This window comes from Epinephelus lanceolatus, chromosome 18, assembly GCF_041903045.1.
Source record: "Epinephelus lanceolatus isolate andai-2023 chromosome 18, ASM4190304v1, whole genome shotgun sequence".
NCBI classification, from domain to species: domain Eukaryota; kingdom Metazoa; phylum Chordata; class Actinopteri; order Perciformes; family Serranidae; genus Epinephelus; species Epinephelus lanceolatus.
In genome coordinates, this window is record NC_135751.1 from 26,221,109 (window position 1) to 26,242,501 (window position 21,393).

Below are 21,393 nucleotides of genomic sequence, written 5' to 3' on the forward strand. Positions count from 1 at the left end.
CAGGTTTCATCTGTATGGCCTATTAACATTTTAAGTACATCAGAAGGTCTTATTGAAGTCAGGTAATTAGGGCCCTTGTTCTGGCTCTGATGTGGATCCCTTTAAAGACCATTTGACTGGAGCAGCCTCCGAGGCCACTGGTTGATCATTAGGAGCAAGGATACATCCCTGTGGTTTTGTTCCTTGCCTCCTAACCTTGTGCCCTTTCCTTAGCCGTGATAACTGAGCAGCAGGGAAGCAATGCAGCTGGAACAACTGCAGACGTAGGTCAGTGAAGAGAATGAGTCAGAGTGACACAGAGCAAAATTTAAGATACTGTCAGTCACTGAATGGCAGCCTTTTGATGAGTTCATCTTCCTTTTTCCTTGATTATATCTGTTGGTTGTTAACAATAACTAAGAACACAAGCCAATGTTTAAACATGAAAAACCTGTCTATGTAGTTCATACTGTCATACATGAGAAGGAATTCTTTGTTGGAAAGCAGAGTAGGTTGGGTAACCTTTTTCCAGGTACTTTATTAATCCCCCTGAGGGGAAATTTAATTTTTTCACTCCGTTGTCATCAACACACAGGTCCGAAATACACACATGCACACACAGGACCTATACACGCACAAAGTGGAAAGATGTCAGAGTGAGGGGGCTGCCTTGGTCAGGCGCCCCGAGCAGTTGGGGGGTTCAGTGCCTTGCTCAAGGGCACCCGGCAGTGCCCAGCAGGTGAACTGGCACCTCTCCAGCCACCAGCCACGCTCCATATTTGGTCCAAACAGGGACTTGAACCGGCGACCCTCTGGTTCCCAGCCCAGGTCCCTATGGACTGAGCTACTGCCGCCCCAAAAATGGGTAAAGCATACCCGTATTATCTGACCTTTAGATAATCTTTCTGACACACAAACACTGCAGGTACATTTATGGTTTGTTTGTTTATTTTTGGTCAATACATTTTGAATTGGCCATGTGACACACTACATGCTCAGTATCAGAAAACGTCCTCTCCGGCTGGCTTGAAGAGGAAGTGCTTATATTTATTTTTTATGCACCAGTGACTAAAATTCAAAAGAGCTCTATTTTTGGTTTAGAGTTCTGAAAGAGAAGAGGAAGTTTACTTCTCTCTGTCAGTAATGTTCTCTTTTGTTCATAAATGCTGGTTTACATATATTCAGACCAAGGCTGCAGCTAATGTTTATTTTCATTATGGCTTATTTCTTCTAACATGCAGTTAATTGGTTTGTCTGTAGTGGAGACATGTCTTCAAATGTCTTGTTTCATTGAACCAAAAGTCCAAAATCCAAAAATGTAGTGTTGAAACACTTGCTTGGTCTTGGTCTTGAAACCTTTTTCAGGACCTCTTTTTGAAGGTCCTGGACTCAACCACTTATTTAGTTAGTCTTATCGTGGAGGACTCAGGATTTTATCTGGAGACAGGTCAAGACCACAACTGCAGGGATATCACTAAATTGCCTGTGCAAAAAAAGAGAAGTGTTGAATGTCTTGTTTTGTTGGACCAAAAGTCCAAAATCCAAAAATGTAGTGTTGAAACACTTGCTTGGTCTTGGTTTTGAAACCTTTCTCAAGACCTCTTTTTGAAGGTCCTGGACTCAACCACTTATTTAGTTAGTCTTATCGTGGAGGACTCAGGATTTTATCTGGAGACAGGTCAAGACCACAACTGCAGGGATATAACTAAATTGCCTGTGCAAAAAAAGAGAAGTGTTGAATGTCTTGTTTTGTTGGACCAAAAGTCCAAAATCCAAAAATGTAGTGTTGAAACACTTGCTTGGTCTTGGTTTTGAAACCTTTCTCAAGACCTCTTTTTGAAGGTCCTGGACTCAACCACTTATTTAGTTAGTCTTATCTTGGAGGACTCAGGATTTTATCTGGAGACAGGTCAAGACCACAACTGCAGGGATATCACTAAATTGCCTGTGCAAAAAAAGAGAAGTGTTGAATAATGCCCACAAGCCTTGGGTCTAGGCTTTCATGTGGATGCCACCTGGCTCTCTCCACCCATCCAAACACCATTGAAGACCAAGTACCTCCCCTTCATGGCAATAGCACTCCCCAATGGCAGTGAACCCCCAGCAGGACGGTGCACTATGCCACACCACAATTACTGCTCAGGAATGGCCTGAGGAACGTGACAAAGAGCTCAAGGCGTCAACAAGACTTCCAGATTCCCCAGATCCCAATCTGATTGAGCATCTGTGGGACGTGCTGGTACCCCATCTCACAACCTACATGACTCAAAGGATCCACCGCAAACACCCTGGTACCAGACGACACAGGTCAGAGCCCAGTCCAATCCAAGGAGAACCCACTGTCGATTGGGGTACCTCTAGGGTACTGGCACATCACCCAAATACTCGATTCGAATGGGATGTTGGGAGTTTGGAGGCCAAGTTGACGCCTTGAGTTCTTCACGTTCCTTGGGCTATTCCTGGACAATTTTTGCAGTGTTGCCTTGAACAGGTGTACTTGTTCTGCAACGCTGTTTGGGCAGGTGGAGCACGTCAAGTAGCATCCACATGAATGCCACAATCCAAGGTTCTCCAGCAGAATATAGCATTGTAAGGGAATTATCAATGTTATTCACTTTACCTTTCAGTGGTTTTAATGTTTTGGCTTAGTGGTGTATACAGTGTGGTAATAAAGGAGGTAAATGAAGAGGAATCTTTATTTGTTTCCTGTTGATGTTTTCATAGGAATGTGGATCTTTCAGGTCCATTTGAGGAGTACCTATGGTTTGCATTTTCACATTTTATTGCAAGTGTGCCCTGCAGTGTGGAACTCAGACTGTTCTGGTCTTTGTCATGACTTGGTCTCGGTTTACGTCAGTCATGTCCAAATCAACTGTGGCCCCCTGACTGATTTGAAATGGCCCTCGGCTTGTCTTTCATAATATACTTTAGAATTAACAAAGTATTGGTCAATCAAGCAAGATCACTTCGCATTTTTTTTTGATTTACCTCACAATGATGGCAAAACAGTCATACAGTTTGTCGACATGCACCAAGAAGGAACTACGCAGGCGGAACTAATGTGTTTTCATAGACAGACTATAAACAATCAAACGGACAATTACCTAATACCAGTTATTTCCTGCTAGGTAGCAGGCATGGCCTCAGCAAAGGAGCGTCAAGAACGCGGGGCCACCGTTTTGAGGAGTGGTGGGAAGTCAAATACTCTTTCACTTATGACACAGTTGTGTTTGTTTCATTTGTATGTGATTTGTTTTAATTCAAATGACCTATATGATGCAAGAAGCAACTGGCCCCGAGGTATTTTCACATTATCTAATCTGGCCCCCATTCAAAAAAGTTTTGACACCCCTAGTTTAGGTTCTCTTGACTACAACACTGATTCAGTGTGTAGTTATACTGTATGAACAGACAAAAAACAGCTGGAACCAAGATGTTTTTTTTGTTTTTTGTTTGTTTTTTTTGCTTAGAAATTGAATCCGTTTGATGATGTATTAATCGTTGAAGGCATTTTTAGTCAGTCAACTAGTCACTAAATTATTTCAGGTTTAGTTCAGACTAATTTCTACTTGTATTATTAGGCTAGAAAGTAATGCATCAGATTCAGCTTGGGTGGGATCATCAATGAAGTCTTTTAATTTAAAACTCAGCTTCTAAAGAGGGGTCAGTCATGTGAATGAGCTGGTGTTTGTTATGTCGATCTTATTGTATCATTGTTTGTACTTTGAGCTGTTTTGTGTGTATTTTCCTGTTTAAAATCTAGGGTCAGACATTGTAAACTAACTTTATTTTAAGTGCTGTGGCACTGAGCATTGGTCTGTGCTATACACTTGTCCCTTTAAGAATAAACGTATAATAAAATGAATTAACATAAAGCATTAGTCAAGGGTAGTGGTGCCGTCTAAAATAAACATGTTCCTATTTAATATTCCTATGTAAACACAGCTATATTTCTGCTTAACCATCCCACCCTCAGACATATTAAGTGATGAAAACATGCACTAAACTCCTGAGTAGCATCCTCAAGAGAGACAGAGAAAGATAGAAAGGTGGCCGGGGAGGGTCCAACCACACAAACACTTGGGTCTGAAACTAAACAGTTGCGTGGCGTTGCATCAGGTGTGCGCTCATTATCCCTGGTGGGGCCACATGGAAAACAAACAGTGTTAATTAAATCCCCTCTGCTTGTTAGGACTTGAGTACATTAGTGCCATACACAGAGTACATTGCTAATATAGTCCCTAACATTTAGAGGGATAGATGGGGGTTTTATGGTCGTGGTATTATCCTCAGTGGAGCACTTGGTCGTGAAATATCCCTTCAGTCCACTGTGTGCCCACCCCCACATTTTTGAGTTCATTTGCCTCAACCCATTAGTGTTTTACACCAGAGTAACATTTGAGGTAAAGATTATTTGATAAGGCTTTATTTTTTTTATCCTAATTACCTTGATTTCCTTAGAGAACGTGCTGTAAAAACTTTCCTAAACTTTCTTGTTCTTTTCTTTCCAAATTTACCAGAACTGACTTTGTCTTGATTAAGAAAACAGCTGCGGTTTCTTTTTTTGGATGTCTCTGACTTTTCCATTTTCGCCTGGCATTTGCATGCACGTTTCAGATTGTCCATGAGCCCCGAGGAGCACAGTGAGTTCTGGAGAAAGGTCCAGTTCACAGTGGATAAAGACGTGGTGAGAACAGACCGCAGCAACCACTTCTTCAGGGGAGAGAACAACCCCAATGTGGAGATCATGAGGTCAGACCACTTCTCTTCATTTCCCATATCCTTCCTCCCTTTTTTTTTTTTTTCAGCGCTCGCAATCTCTATCTCTGCCTCTTTCACCTTCTCTCAATCCATCCTTATCATTCCCATTCCTCAGCCCACCGCACAGGCGTACCTATTCATTTCATATTCTGAACCCTGGGGGAGCCGCAAATGAGTTTCATGCTTTATTGACTCTGACTAAGCCGTCTGAGCACTTTTGATGCATACTCAGAGCTAATGGCTTTCTAAACGAGGAGCAAGAGGATTTAAATAGCATATTAGTTTAGTGACTCTCATCGAGGCTCCTGGTATTTGTCTAGGTATTATGTCTTATGCTGCGTCTGGGGCAGGGTGATCCCAGCGCTGCAGATGTCCAGATGCAGAGCACTTATCTCGTGCTTCCTCCGTTATCTCACATCTATTGTACAGAAGATGTCACAAATAACTTTCTGTGGGTCATTCGGTCTAAGCATGCTATCTGATCTGAAGATACTTGGAATCATTTTTGTCTTTAAAGGAGCAGTGTGTAAGATTTAGGAGGAGGATTAAGTGATGAGGACTGCAACCAGCTGAAACTTCTCCCTGTTAGAATTCCTTCGGTGTTCATTGTTCAGGAGGTTTTTACCGGGATCCCAGTTATTCAGAGAGGTCTCTAACTCTCCAAATCAAACAGAGGAGATGATTAAGACAAGTAAAAACACTGAATAAAGCAGTTTCACATCAAACATGTCCATGTTTTTCTAACTATGAAGGCCACAACAAGCCTTGTCAAGAGCCAGTGTTTGGTTTCTTCGTTTCAGGCAACTTGCCGATCTCCTTAGATGAGTACCTGCTCCCTATGTAGATATAAATGGTTCATTCTAAGGTAACAAAACGCAAGACTTCCTATCTTTAGGTGATTATACACTAAAGAAAACATACTTATTATATTATATACCATCTCTGCCGGTGTGTCCTAAATCCTACACACTGGACCTTTAATTTTCCAAACACATAACCACTGCAAAGTCTGCTTCCACTGCTGTATCCTCTTAGTTTTACAAATGACATCTATTTTTACTGTTAATATTTCACTGATAACAATAAAAAAGTCCTCAGGGTTTTCCCTTTGTTTATACAAGCCTTACTAATGCATGAGGACTGCCAGGGAAGTTTACTTCAAAGTAGTACCCATATACAAAAAAAAAAAAGGGGAGAAAACAAGAAAGATCATTAATTAGCTCCCTGGTTACCAGAGGAGTTGGCATAGCAACCGCTTAAGCAGGGCTCATCATGTTTTTTCTGGGCATTACCAGCAATGCTGAAACACATGTTGGATCATTCAGTGTTTGGGTGGGACCATACTTTTCAGTGGTTTGGCTTGGCTGCAGGGTCGTGAACATTTCTATGCAAGAGACTGCCAAATGAAAAAGCTTAAATGTTTATGACACACTATTGCTATATGGTATTAGATGTTCTGTTTTCACGCTGAGATATAACAACAGCACTAAGATGTCCGTGGCTGTTCTTGATCCAGGCGGATTCTGCTCAACTATGCAGTGTTTAATCCAGACATGGGCTACTGCCAGGGCATGTCCGACCTGGTGGCCCCCCTGCTCACTGAGATCCAGGACGAAAGCGACACCTTCTGGTGCTTCGTCGGCCTCATGGAGAACACCATCTTCATCAGCTCGCCGCGTGATGAAGACATGGAGAGGCAGCTGGTAGGATGTTTCTGTGTGTGTGATGTCAGGTTGTATAATAGAGATATAAAAAAAGCTGGAACTATGCTCCTGCAGAGATCCACATGAAGGCAGCAGTGCACTCCATCAGAGGTGCTTGTTAGATGATCGAATAGCTTGGGGATGCCTCCCTCCCCTACACATTTCCTCTATCAGAATTGTGGGAGCTTTGTCTTAGCATTTCTTACTTTGCTTTGTCTTAACTTTCTTACAATGAACTGCAACACTATGAATTCCTTCCAGGAGAGAAGTAGTCTGAAAATATGCACCGTTATGCTCATATTTTAATAGATCTCGTCTCCCTTCTCTCTATGTCGGCTGGTGTATCACTTACCTTCAAGTCCGTTTTAAAGCTATACACACATTTGCCTTCCAACATGTCCACACATCATGTCAGACAAACTAGTCCTTTTCGAGCAGAAAACGACACTAACCATCTTTGCAAACCTATGCAGAGAAGGGTGTTATGGGTAACTGTAGGCAGTGCTGGACAGTAATATTACTTTTCCCAGAAATGAGTAGTGTAACAAATTACTAATAAAATTTCAGTGAACGAAATTACAGTTACCCTAAAAACAAATATATCGTTACAACCCTACTTTTGTTGTCAGCGCTCTACTGATTTGAAATCCAATAATCAAATCCTTAAATCATTCGTAATCATCGCATACGTACTAACAAAGCAGTGAGCTTGGTAGATGGAAACGCTTACATCCAGCAGCTGGAAATATTCCCATTGCTTTAATTTTGTGGAGAGTAAAGATGACAAGAACATCGTTGTTCCAGGTAGTCGTACTAAGACTCTTTCAACTGCAAAAAACACGACCTCAAACCTCTTGAAACACAGACTGCAACCGACAGCTCAACAACGTGAAGCTCCTGGAAATACACCCCACCAAAGATGAGCCCTTCTCGGACGCGGAGGTCGGCTGTAGACAGATTACAATTACAGATTTTGTGGGATGTAACAGAAACATAATATAAGGAGTAGTGTAATAAATGACTATTGGCAGGGAATGATAAAGGAATAGTATTATATTTTTTGAGTAACAAACCCAACACTGATTATAAGTTGAAAGGCTATGGAAAGGCTGAGGATACGATACAGACACCTCTCAGATCTCAAAACATGTAGTACAGACCTGGGCATCAAGCAAGCAGATGCATTGATCCAAGTGAGCTTTTAGTTGAGTAAAGAAAATGAATTCCTCTTCAACACATGTAATACTGTCTATAGTTTATTTGGATCCCCTTAGCTGTTACCAAGGCAACAGCTACTCTTCCTGGGGTCCATAATATATTGATGTTGCATACGTATTGAAGTGCATTATCCCATCCAGTTATGTTTATAAATCCAAATTCTTCTATATTTGTGAATCTGATTTCAGATTGTAGTTTGCTAAACTGTTGTACCCCCGATCCATGCAAGTATTAAAGAAAAACACATGCAAGCGTGTCCATTTGACACCTGCGTATATTTGCTTACGTGCAGCCCTGAGAAGCACAATTCCAGCCTGAGAATACTAAAAATCTCTGTAGAAAATGTTTGATTGTGTATGTAAGACAGCTTGTACCCTCTTTAACCCCCCTCCAGATGTACCTGCGGGAGCTGCTGCGCCTCATGCTGCCCCGCTTCCACCAGCACCTGACCGGGCTGGGTGAGGACGGCCTCCAGCTGCTCTTCTGCCACCGCTGGATCCTGCTCTGCTTCAAACGAGAGTTCCCCGACACCGAGGCTCTGCGCATGTGGGAGGCCTGCTGGGCACACTACCAGGTCAGGGCAAAGTCCGAACGCCTCCTTTGCATACACAAGTTTGTAAGAAAAACTTTGCATAAACGAGCGCACAGAGGCACTCGGCTGTATTGTGTTTCACTACAGCACCACATGTTGGATTGGATTTTTCGGGAAGCATGCAGAATTAGAGAGTTAATAATGTCTGCAAAAAATGTTATCCCTTTAAAGCTGTCAGCGCAGACTATTGTAATCCCCCTAAATACCTATAAAACGTCATCTTACGTCTCGGTCTTGAAGAGGTTTAATGGTTCAATTTAACAGTGATTAGTGATCCTTTTTAGGAGAGATTCAACATCATAAAATCCAACGTTTTGATTTAGTTAACTTTTAAATGTTTCTAAAAAGCACCACAGCTTTACAAATGTATATTGTAGAAAGTAGTATAACAGTTAAGAGTAATTAAGCACATGGAGGTTTTACATCTGCACTAGTTCAAAGATCTCAAAGATCAAAGACGTATAAAACAACATTAAAAACATTTATCAGTCTTGCAGCTTAATGCCATCTGTTCAGATTTGCTGTTAGAGGTTCTGATCCTCAGCTGCAGGTGCTGATAGAGGAGATAGCAGAGTGAAACCCACGGTTACCACAGTTATGAAATTCCTGGAAAAGTTATTACATTGTAAAGACTGTTTCTCAGGCCTGGAAATGGTTTTGAACTAACAGAAGTTTTTGTAAAACTTTTGAACATACAGTGTTTGGGTTTTGGTTTAAAACATGTTCATAAAGATCCTAAAACACGTTGAACGTCAACAGGAATAGGTTCCTAATATTACAGATTTGAATCTAGTGCTTGCTGTGCTGCATGACAGCGTCACTAGTATCATGTAATACACACAGACCAGACTGGCATCATTGATGAGGCCGCGTCCCCTTTTGGGTCACTGATCCACTTGGATGAGGAAGACTGACAGGAATCATGGCAGTGAGTATTAATTTAAGTTATCGCAAATGTCAGGTTTAGGCAAGGTCGCAGAACAATTATTAGACATGTCTACAAAACAAATGTTTCCTTAACGAAAATGAAATGCATAGAAACTTCAAAATTATAATCCAAACACATGTCAGATTGGATTGAAATCTACAGGATCTTTGATTTTCTATCCCCCTGCAAAGGCAGTGGCCTTAGCATTTTGTGAAGAAAGCATACGTGCCTGTCTGGTCTATTAGCATATGCAGCTAGTTGGCAGCAGGAATGTCAAATGAGAGGAAAGTTAGCAAGCATTAGCAGGTTTTCTTTGTAATTTATTGGTCTATAAAAGCAATACGAGCATATGCAAACAAAATTTACAACCAGTTGAACATGAAAAAAAAAACTAATAGTATGAGTAATAACATAAATAAAAATCAGCCCCTAAAATAAGGATAGAGAATAAATATCAAATAAATAGATTGTGCATACAAGGATGTTGAATCATGACATACATTTAGAGACAGTGTGCGGCTACTGGTCATGCTACAATGTGTTTCTACTAGGTCTAATGTTGGAGACACATACTAACCATTTCATCCAATTCTCAATAAAGAATTCCTTCTGGGTTCTCAAACTAAAAGTCGTTCTCTCCATTACATAAATATTAAATACCAAGTCAGTCCATTAATCAATATGAGGTATTTCTTTTTTAAACCATTTCCTGGTTAGGAATTTCTTACATGACACCAGTAATATTCTCAGCAGATTGATTCTTCTATTGAAACTAATCAAATACATAAGTTCAAAATTAAGGGTTATTTTGGTTAAAAACAGTCAACAAGGAGTGACGGAGGGGCACACCCAAAAGATATGAAAGTAATTTGCTTCTTTGTTCCCTACATGATCACCAACAGTGTGTCTGCTTTGAGAAAGATTTTTTCTGGGCAGCCGTACCAAAGTAATGCATTACATTCATGTTAGCAGGTTTCTAATCCACAAATATGAGGTCTTATCACTATATAGGCCAACCCATCTTAAAGTGCTTGAATATAGTCACGGAAATGAGGTAAAATATTGTGGCGAAGTTAAGGCAAGGTTTTGAAATTTTCTTGGTTAAGATGTGTGGTAACTCTGTAAACCTTGGTTTAGATAGCTGAATGTAACATAGACAAGGAGCAAGACTGATATCTGATTCTTCTGTGAATGGGCTTAAACAATTTTTCAAATACTATACCCTCATAATCTGCATTTTTCTTGAACTGGATTTCGCTGTAAATTTTGCGCTTATGTGTTCTTTGTCTTTCCTTATGGTAATCTTCAAATGCACTCAGCAAGAGCACAACTACATAAAGAGATCTGTCATTATCATGAAGTCCTAAAACACTGCTAATTAGCAGATAATCCCTCATTTGTCTCCCAGTATTGACCTCCTCACTAACCTCTTTCTGTCTCTTCATAGACGGACTACTTCCACCTGTTCCTGTGTGTGGCCATCATCGTTCTCTACGGGGAGGATGTGACAGAACAGCAGCTCGCCACTGACCAAATGTTACTTCACTTCAGCAACCTCTCCATGCACATGAATGGGGAACTGGTGCTACGCAAGGTATGCAACTGGAAGTGCCCTTAGTTTTCATGCCCCAATGTCACCTGTGTGCTCCCAAAGTAAATGGGCATCAGTTCATCTTAAAGTGTTAGAATAAGCTTTGGTTTATGATAATGCTCATTACAATTCCTCCACCGACTCCTGCGTTTTATTTAAATCAAACCGGTGTTGTGTTTGCATTAAGTAGATCTTCCCCATGCTGCAGCAAAGCATCCCTGTCATACTGTAACCTGCCCTCAGAGGCCTTGAGGTGCTAAATGGGATGCTGCCATGCCATGCAAAGGATTTATGATCTGCATCCCTGCTACTGTGTCTGTGCCTGCATCCTCATGTTTATGGGTGCTGTGTTAGTGCTGCTGCAACCACAGGCTGTGAGTTCACGTTAGCATGCAGCTGGCATAACTCCTTTTGTTGTTGCCTGAGATTTTGCAGCCGATGTGCGCCGGCTTTTTAGCTTTAGGTAACACATGGCATTGCTGACCTTGACATTGTTTTGTTACCAGCGTCAAGGGCGTAGGTTATATTTAAGCGTTGGTGGGGACACATATGAAGCATGGGGTCTCAATGTCCTCCACCAGGAAATCGTGAGCATTTCATTTCCTGCATTCTGGTAAATTTGTTGTGCACCAATTTATGGTGGAAATGTCTTCATTTATGTTAAGAAAAACACAAAATTCAAACAACAGGTGACAATTCCAAATATAAAAATACAATGGAATATAATGCAGTGAGGGCATTCTGTCTGGCTTTCAAAAAAGCCCCTATCAAAAGAGTGCCAGTGGAGGATTTTCTGGACCCCCAGCAGAGGTGTGGGCTAAGCCTTGAATGTCCTCAAATCCTATAAATGACCCTGCGTACACCTGACATATGAAAGGTTGCTGTGCCTGTCCCCTGGCTTCCTGTCATTTTGCAAAAGTGGCCCCTGAGCAAAGCGACTCGAGCATCCCTGGTCAAGGATATTGGTTTATTTTAATATTTCTATCCACTACGTTTGATATCTGCAACAAACTGTTTTGCATTCAGTGATTGTGTTTCCTGTCAATCCATAGTTCCTCTCACTCTGTTACATATTTAAGTTCATGTTGCCACTTTCGCCCTGCTCTTCCAGGCCCGCAGCCTTCTCTACCAGTTCCGCCTCCTACCCAGAATTCCATGCAGCCTACACGACCTTTGTAAACTGTGTGGCCCGGGGATGTGGGACAGCCGCTACATCCCCACTGTGGAGTGTTCTGGGGAACACCCAGACTCACAGAGCTGCCCCTATGGAGGCACCTCCACCCCCCAGCCCTCTTCACCCTCTTTGTCGTCCACACCATCGCCCTCACCGAACCCCACCCCCACGCCTCCGCTGGAGGGCAAGAAAGGCTCCAAAACCCGGGATATTTTCACCTTCCGGAAACAATCCTGAGGCGGAGGCTATGGGGAGCTTTGCTGGTCTTGGCTCATGTTGGTACAGCGACGGTTTGGATCCATCCGCTGGATTCCTCAACTATTTGCCGCCCTCTGACTCCTCTCCCCAAAGTCGCTGCTTCTAGTTTCACCATCTTACTGAGGACTTTTGTCACTTGATCCTTTTTATGTGGAGCAATGTGGGACACTGCCTTACCAGAATGTTATTCCGTAACATTCAGCATCACGTGAATCCGCGATGAGGACGGTTTGCTGTCGGAAGTCAAGAGGCTGCTTCCTTCTTGGAGCAGAATGGACAATCACCAGGCGCTATGTTGGTCTGGAGCTACTTCAGGTTCAAGTCTGCTGCTGGCTTGGCATACTTCCACGGGCTTTGTGGGCAGGGGTCACATCAGGGTCTGAGGCAACTGGGCTGAAATCGTGCAGACTCTGACCGCGGGTCAAATGAAACTGGAGATTCATTCACAGGACTTGAACTTGAACTTTTAAGAAATGTTCCCGTGTTCTCACAATGGAACATTTGTGTGAATCTCAAATTACATGTGCATATCTCAAGCCTGAGCAGGACATTTTTAACATGAAATCCAAACCCTCGGTGTTAACAAAGAAACCTACAAATAGGCTTTTAACAAATTACTGGTACTTTTTGTTTGATTTCATTTTTAAAGAGGTGAATGTTTGGGTTTATATCAGCAGTTACAAATATTTAGCAATATATCCTTGCATGAGCGATTCTTGACATATAAAGGGCACGACATGTTTGTTGGAAAACACTCAAGCCCAAAACAGAGGTAAGAATGTGTTTACATGACAAACACTCACATCGTGATAGGGCTCTGCATATTTCCTCATCAGATTGCCGTAAGGAACATTTTCACAATCTGTCTCTGTTAAGTATGGTGTTTCCCGACAGGCAGGAGGAAGCTCTGCGTATGTTTCCTTCTGATAAAAGTCAGACACAATCCTTCATGTTACCTGTCGAGCAATAGGAGCTTAATCATTTACACATGACCATTAAAAGATATAGTTTCCAGTGTGAGGTATTGGATTGATATGACAGCACTGTCTGCCAAAGAAAGAATAGATCGTGTTTTTATCCTGACAGAATGATCGACAAAGTTTTGTCTTCTGTGTTGAACCATGTTTAGACAGGGTTGTGAAAAATCGTCAGCACAGTGTTTTGCTTTGTTTTCCCTCCAGCATCCTCTACACCTTCACCTTAAAATGAATGACAGCGCACTATTAACACTAAGAATCAGTCCACATGAATGTATCTTGTTTTTTTTTTTGCTTCTTCTCATTCAACAGTGTGAAAATGTTCTGTGTGTGTGTGTGTGTGTGTGTGTGTGTGTGTGTGTGTGTGTGTGTGTATAAACTGGAGTGACCTCTAAACATCTGGTAATGAGTTGGAGAACATGGGCCTCCCCCACTGACCAATCTCTTTAATTATAGCAGTCATCATGGAGAGAAAAAGAGAAGAAAAGTAAAGCTGTCTGTTGGGACTCTTCACAGGAAAAAAAATAGGAGAGATGGAGAGTAAAGAGACAATTTAAGCTTTGCACAGGGACACATACTGATCCGCATCTTGCCTCTGTGATTTCCAAGTCCCAGATGTAAAGATGGTCTCCACTCGGAGGCTTTTCCCCGAGAGCTTTTGAGTGACACTCCTGGGTGCTGAAAACATCTTCAAATTGCTGCTAAAATGTAACATTAAGACCTTCAATCAGCCCCCCCTCCTCCTCTCTCTGTCTCTCTTGTGGTCTCTCGCGCTCTCACTCAGCGAGCAGTCTCTGCAAATGACATTCATAACTGCTCCTTTTCTGTTAGTTATCATGTGCAGCTGCTTGCTGGAAATGCCCGCAGAGGTTTGAAGATTGGGTGGCTGCGTGGAGACGTGCAAAGTCAGAGATGCACGATGGGAAAGTAATCAAACTGTGTATGTATGTGGTGTGTGAGTGTGTGTGTGTGTGTGTGAGAGAGAGAAAACTCCTGAATTCTATCAAAATCCTCATTGAAACCACATTGTCTGCACAGGCACCACAAGTCACGAGCCTAACTAATGACCACTCCTATTTACAGGGGTTTCGACGAGTCATCACTGAATGTACAATGTTGCTGTTGATCTCTATGATATGTTGATGTATTACTGTACACATCTCAGAGAAAAAGAGCCTATTCTTATTCTTGGTATTAATAAAAATCACAGGCATACTTTCAAGAAAAATCTCTAGAACATGTTTTACTGAACAACTGAAGCATTTATAAATGACTTTCTGACAATAAATGACTTGTGATTGTGATCTGAGACCAAGTAAAGCAATGCTGGGATTTACAGAAGCACCACCAAGACTTTTCATCATTAAACACTGATCAAGTAATAGCATAAAGTCTGTGTATTGTTTTGTAATCTATTAAGTAACCGTAGATGCCGAGGTTAATATGGAAAGATGATTAAAACAATTTATTGAATTGAAACAAAGCACATTTATACCAAAAAAATATCAGTGAATCAATATCATTATATGATTAGGTTAATGTTATTGTAAATATGGGGGAAAAATATGCAAAACCAAAAATAAATGGAGGTATTTATGGTACAGACACCTTTAATTTTGCCACCAATAATAAGGTAATATTACTACTAATGGTGACCAGTTTGCTCCACCTTACTTTGTAGAAAAAGATATTTGTCCACACCCTTTTTTCCCCTCCAGTCACCAAAGTTTTTTTTGGAGACATGGGTTTACTGTATGCATCCATTTAAAAAACATAAATAAAAAATAGAAAATTAGATTAATGAAACCAGTAAATATAAATAACTATCGCCATTAAAGACGGATTTCATTGCTGGTGTCTTTTCATAAAACTGGGCTGTCTATGCAGCAGAGAGATGCAAATACTTTGGAAGTTGGTGCTGTATGACCACATAAAATGGAGGAAAAGAGTTGCTTTTGCTCAAGAGGAAGAAAACCTACAACTACCAGAATGCATTGCGCCGCTCTGGACCAATAAGTGCTCCTGCTGGTGGGTGATGTAATGTAAGCTTGGATGTTTTTCGGCAGGAAACAAAATGGCGGCCGACTGGTAAGAAACAATCTCTCATTACAGTTAAACTGTGGGCTAAAATGTGTTTCTGAAAACATTTTAGGTGAGAAATAGGCAACTCTGTAACAGAATCTTGGTTTATATTTGATCAGCGCTGCCTAGTTGTATTGTTTGTTCTGAGTTTGATAGGGTGAACTTTGCCCTCTAATGAAAGCAACAACAACAACAACAACAACATGCTTATACTTAGTGATTGCCTGCTCTGCTAACCAGTTTTACTAGACAGTGCAGAAAGACGCTGATAGATAGTTTCCAACTTACTGAAATTGTTTACTTGGTTTTCCAGTAGCTGTTACATTAGAAACCCAGTGAACCACTGCTGTTAGCACATAGCTCACTGATTTACCTGACAAGAAGTACCTAGAATGAAAAGAAAACTGTTAGCATGCATAGGTGCAACAGACACAAAAATCTACCTGCAGCTTATAAGGGTTAATAGTTGTTTTTTCCGATCTTTCTCATGTTTGCACCAATTTTTTGTGACTCTTGTGGTTCTGTGAGACTAGATATGAAATAAAGCCAACACACAGTCTTACAAATTCTCCTCCGCAGGAAATCATGACTCATCTCCAAAAGGGGTGTGATACTGATAAACTATTTGTGAAAATGTCACGTTTCCGCCATTGGCTTTTTTCTGTCTGTATCTGCACCTACCTCCGCCTGTGGAAATAATCTGAATCTCTATGCAGCTTCAAAAATTAGATGACCTTATAAACATTTTAAACACAGTTGTTGTTACGTGCGATACACTACTTTCCAACTTTCAGACATCCAACGCCTGACCAGCTTTGGTTCTTCCAACCCAAAGTCCTGACACACATATGTTCCCCTGAGCAGCAGGTATAAAATAATATGTTGTTTGAAGTGCGCCTTCCTTTAACTCTGCAAAGATGAGAAAGACGAGGTGTGAATTCTGTCTCACAGGGGATTTCCATTCCAGTTTTTCTGACAAACAATGTAAGGCCTCCCATGAGAAAAGGCAGCTAAGCAGACTGTGTGTTTCCCAGAGTTTAACCCACAGTCTTATCAGCCTCTGCTGTTTGTTGTGGCTGTTTGACAGCGTGTGTGATGGCTCAGGCATTTGACAGCGATCAACTGACTGTCACGGACAGCTGTGGAGATAGCATCAGACACCATCGTCAGGTGGCTGGCTCCTTGAAAGCGAAAGGAAGACTCGGGGCTGCCAGTCATCTTTGGGGAATGGCTCTGGCAGCGAAGGTATTCTGGTGTAATCGCTCTGAGTGGTTCCAGGAAAACAAACTGTGAGCCATTTTTCTCTGGAAGACCCAAACCTATTACGAATGTATGTTCTGGGAATCCAGTGGTTTAAAGGAATATTCCACCTCCACAATGATGCACTGCAGGACTGTCCACCAGAGCTGCTCCCCATGAACTGAATGTTCATTTACCTACCAGAAGCCATCTCTGATGGACCCTGGTGAGGATGAAGAGCATGCAGATGAGCTTCTCTAAGACGGTTTCTGAGGGTTTATGGAGAAATTTTTCAGTTGTGCAAACCAGTTGTTGCATGAGCTGTCCGGGTGGCTGGTCTTAGACGATCTTGCAGGTGAAGACGTTTGATTTGGAGGTCCTGGGCTGGTGTGGCTACATATGGTCTGCAGTTGTGAGGCTGGTTGGATGTACTGCCAAATGAATGGAAATGACATTGGAGACGGCTTATGGTAGTGCACAACGACAGACCATGTGTAACAACATCAGCTCAGGACCTCCACATCCAACATCTTTACTTGCAGGACTTTCTGAGACCAGCCACCCACACTGCCGATGCTACAGTTAGTTTACACAACCAAACAGAAGAAACCGTCTCAGAGAAGCTCATCTTCATGTCTGTTGTCTTCACCAAGGTCTGGACCTGACACCAGTTCTTTAAAACCAACTAAAGTAAGCAACTACTCACCTTCCAATTCCTGCGAATATCCAGCAATCTTGCACGGCCTTCAAAGAGGAGTGGTCCAACATTTCACAGCTCACAATCACCAACCTGACCAACTCTATGTGAAGGAGAGGCAAACAGTGGTCACATCAGTTACTGACTGATTCTTTGGGATATCTGAAACCAAACCAATTACATTGTCTAGTGGTAGTTAGACTCAAGCCTAATACATGTCTTTTTTTTTTCAAGGTAAAACTACAAATTCTAGAGCGGCCTTTTATTGTGACCATCCTAAGGCACACCTGTGTAGTAATGATGCTGTTTAATCAGCATCTTGATATGCCACATCTGTGAGGTGGATGGATTATATTTGGAAAAGGAGAAGTGCTCACTAACAGGGATTTTACAAATTTCTGACCAAAATCTGAGTAAAAACAAGAAGGCTTTTGTGTGCATTGAGAAAGTCCTAGATCTTTACCTTAAATCTGAAAAATGGGAGTTTTGCATTTGATTTTTTGTTCACTGTAGTTTTGCTGCCGTTAAACTCGGCCTACGTTTACTTCACTTGATCAAGAATTTTCTCCTTTTTGGATTCTTCGTTCAACATGGGGGCATGCAAGCAAAACAGAGTTCTCTTCACAAATTCAAGGTAACAGGATGTAAGTAATTGATATACAAATGGTCATTTTGTGGGTGAAATATTCCTTTAACAGTCAGGAGTACCTTCGTTTTAAGTGACTGATCAGAAAATGTCTTCATTTCTCTCCTCTCTCTCTGTTTCAAACCCTCACCATATTAACCTTGTTGATTTATGCAAGACATTGCCAGATGAGTATTATGGGTTTCAATGGGAAAATGAGTTGTAAATGATGTTAACCTGTACCCCGAGATCGCCCAGGGACCTAATCCATTGTAAGCAGCTCTCTACTGTACATGTGATTATTCTGCTATCCAGAGACCCCGCTGCCTCTGATGTGGGGGCCTGCCTGCCTGCAATTACAACCCATTAGCCCCTGATTGATAGCTTCTCCGAGGGCTAATGCATTGCTATAGCAGAAAACAAGATAAAGGAAAAATGACAATAAATACATAAATGAATAAAACGCCACTTCTCATTACTCAAATCTTGGGCCTCTTTGCATCAGTTGAGTGACTAATGCAGTTTTTATCCACGTTAAAAAAAACCTAAAAGACTGTACATGTGAATGATAGAGCGACACGTGGCTACAGTGAGCATCATAAAAACTAAATCACCCTGTTGTAAAGTCGACGGCTCGTTGGACACACTTTGCTTATTTCTACACAGTGCTTAGATTAGACCATTTTTAGTGCGTCATTATGATTGATAAGATCTGTGGTTTAACAGTAAGACAAAAAACGTGTGTAGAATGAAATGCCTGACCTGTTGTCCCCCGTATGTTACAACTTCATGCTGCATAAGCACCACGCGCGCTATCAGTAACCTACGCAAAGCACTCGAGCTCTGTGGAGGCTCTTTGTGTCGGAGTAAATACTCCCTCTCTGCTCTATCAGTCTTTACACGTGCATCACACTAAAACCTGCCTGTGTGTAACTGCGTCCAAGAAACCACCTCTTTCACCTCAAACCCCCCCCCACCAACCTCCAGTAGCTTCCCTTGTTGAATTACAGCCCTTCTCCTCAATTCTCTCGTTTCCCCCGCCTCTGACTGACAGTATGAGGCCTGGCCACTCTCCTGTCGTGAAGCCTGCATTGAACGCTGGGTTATTGCCCCCTAATTATCAATTACAAGGCTCTGCTTCCACACCTGGAGCAGGCCAGGCTGGGAATGAGCTTAAGCCATTAGGATGGACCTCCGGCTGGGTTGTTTATGGAGGGGGCTGGGCTCTACCCTCTGGAGGTGTTAATGGGCCTTCCAGGGGTACTCAGTCGGCAGGCTGTTCCATCAGAGGGTCTGATAACACACGGCACTGCTGTTGGGATTTTAATGGTCATTTCTAGTATGGATACATGTCATTGTTTGTCATGATACACAGATGTTTCGTCTTCAGTTTCACAGATTTGAACCTAAATTTCAAAATATCATTTGGTGAAGTTATTGAAATAGATTGTAGTGAAAGGGCTCTGATATTTTAGCACTATTTTTAGATCACTTAGGGCCAAGATATATACCAAGCTGACTGCCGGCCGTCGATCAATATTTGCTGTCTGAGAGTCTGCTTTTTTTTTTCCAGCCAATTCAGCATGTTGAATCGACATCGGAGATGGTGGAAGCCTGTTGGTAAGTGGAATCACTATGATTGGCACTTCAGCTCAGTGCACGAGACGAAAAACAGAACTGAGAAAAACAAATGACTAAAGTCAAGAGCGCATGAGATCGAAACACATTTGCTATATTAGATAGGATTTTTTTTTTTGAAATTACTGAGCTCTTTATCAAAGCTGATTCCCAATTGTTTGTGTTAGTCGTGCACAGCAGATATTGTTATCTCAACATCAGGTGTTATTAATGTGCTAACTTGCTTGCTAGCATTCTGAGTCCATCTTGTTGGTCTTACGTTGTCCCATTTTAAATGACAAATACAGATTACCACCGCCTGTTGGTGAGGAGAGTTATTTCATCTCATGCAGGCGCAGAATGAACGTGCTAGTTGGCTGTTGACTGGAGTCTTTGGCTGAGACACAGATGATGTTAGGAGACTTGACAATGAGCCTTCGTTGCCACTAGTGCTTTGATGTTGGTATGGTGTGTCTGAGCCTTTGGAGATTTGTTAAATGGACGCTCCATTGATTTTACACATTCAAGTCACTTTTGCCAATGTTTTCTGTGGTGCTCTAAGTTTGAAAAAATGACTGATATGACATCACTTGACTCTCTTTGCTCAGGCCTGGACATGACAAATTGTTTAAGAGGAAGACTGTGTTACAAACTAGAGATGTGGCAACCCAATCGCCAAATAAGTGCTGGCATTTTAAGCTTCTGCAAATCGCAGATATGTAACATTTCACCTTATTATGTAGCAGATATGTTGAAACATTATGTTTCTTCACATTTCAACAATGCTGTGGTTAACACGTGACTATCTGAAGGCACATGGTCATGGTTAGGAAAAGGGCATGTTTGGGCTTGACCTACCCTGTTCTAGTGGCCTCATAATGGCTGGAAAAGCCGCCAATGCTAAAAAAAGCACTCGCTTTTGGTGGCACAATCGCTAGTACACATGCCTGCGATGTCTCCCTTAAAAAAAGTTTTGTTGTCTTTTGGTCTCAAAAGTGGTTTGCAGTCTGCTTGGCATCCGTCTTGCCTATGTGTCACACCATCCACTGTGGCCTCCACTTCCTGATGACAAAGTCAGCTCACATACTGTACATGTCATTAGAAGTGAGTCACTTTAGCAGCATTGATATGATTCATATGATAACATCTATGGATCTATGAGCTGCAGAAACATCCACTGCCAACATGTTCTTCTAGTGACTTGGCTGGATGTGGAGGTTGAATGATGTGGTTGTTTACCAGGTAGGGAGAAGGTCTAACAAGTGACAGTAGTGGGTTGCATTATGGAACATTTTTAGGGGCTTATTAGGATATTAAAGATTTGTGATCCTTTATTGCCATTTTATTATAGCCGATAAGACTTACCACTGGTGACCTCACGTAACATCCCATATCCACACCAAGGGCATAAACAAGTGGTAAAAAAAAACATAAATTGACCATATTCACACATTATTCTAAATATGGTTTCTAAATATGGTTTAATAATTACATAATAAAGCAAGTGCTCCCATAGGGATGTTATCAGCACCATAAACCCAGCATGTTGTGTACTGCTGTGCAATGCCGTGTCCTGTGCATGAGAATAATAACACCAGCTGTTAAAGGGGAACAATGCACATTTTTAAAATCCATACATGTAATTCCTCCGGTCTAAGACAGTCCAAAAATATTAAAATATACAACTCTCCACAAAATCCAAAAGCAAGAGTGCTGAAACTCAAATCTGTGATGTCATCAAGTATAAAGTCTGGCATGCTCAATAGACAAAGAATTGGGAAAGATGTTACAGACGATACTGAGAGCACCCAGGGGAGTATATGGGTACATTTTCTCTTTCAGAACTGAAAACACTACAATAGTATAAAGCTCATTTGGTTATAAAAGAGATAACAAACATTCTGTGGGTCCACTAAAACAGACTCCCATTCATTGTCTACAGAGCAGCTCAG

At 41.6% G+C, this 21,393-nt stretch overlaps 1 protein-coding gene across 1 annotated transcript in view; it reads left to right on the forward strand.

Annotated features, from left to right (window-relative positions):
* Positions 1–13,384, forward strand: part of tbc1d16 (TBC1 domain family, member 16) — a 38,412-nt gene extending 25,028 nt beyond the window's left edge. The window contains exons 9-13 of the mRNA XM_033643754.2: positions 4,597–4,731; positions 6,257–6,443; positions 8,056–8,235; positions 10,629–10,775; positions 11,884–13,384. Of these exons, the coding sequence (XP_033499645.1) occupies positions 4,597–4,731; positions 6,257–6,443; positions 8,056–8,235; positions 10,629–10,775; positions 11,884–12,183 (949 nt within the window). The 3' untranslated portion in view covers positions 12,184–13,384. The remainder of the gene's footprint in view (positions 1–4,596; positions 4,732–6,256; positions 6,444–8,055; positions 8,236–10,628; positions 10,776–11,883) is intronic.
* Positions 13,385–21,393: the final 8,009 nt, after the last annotated feature.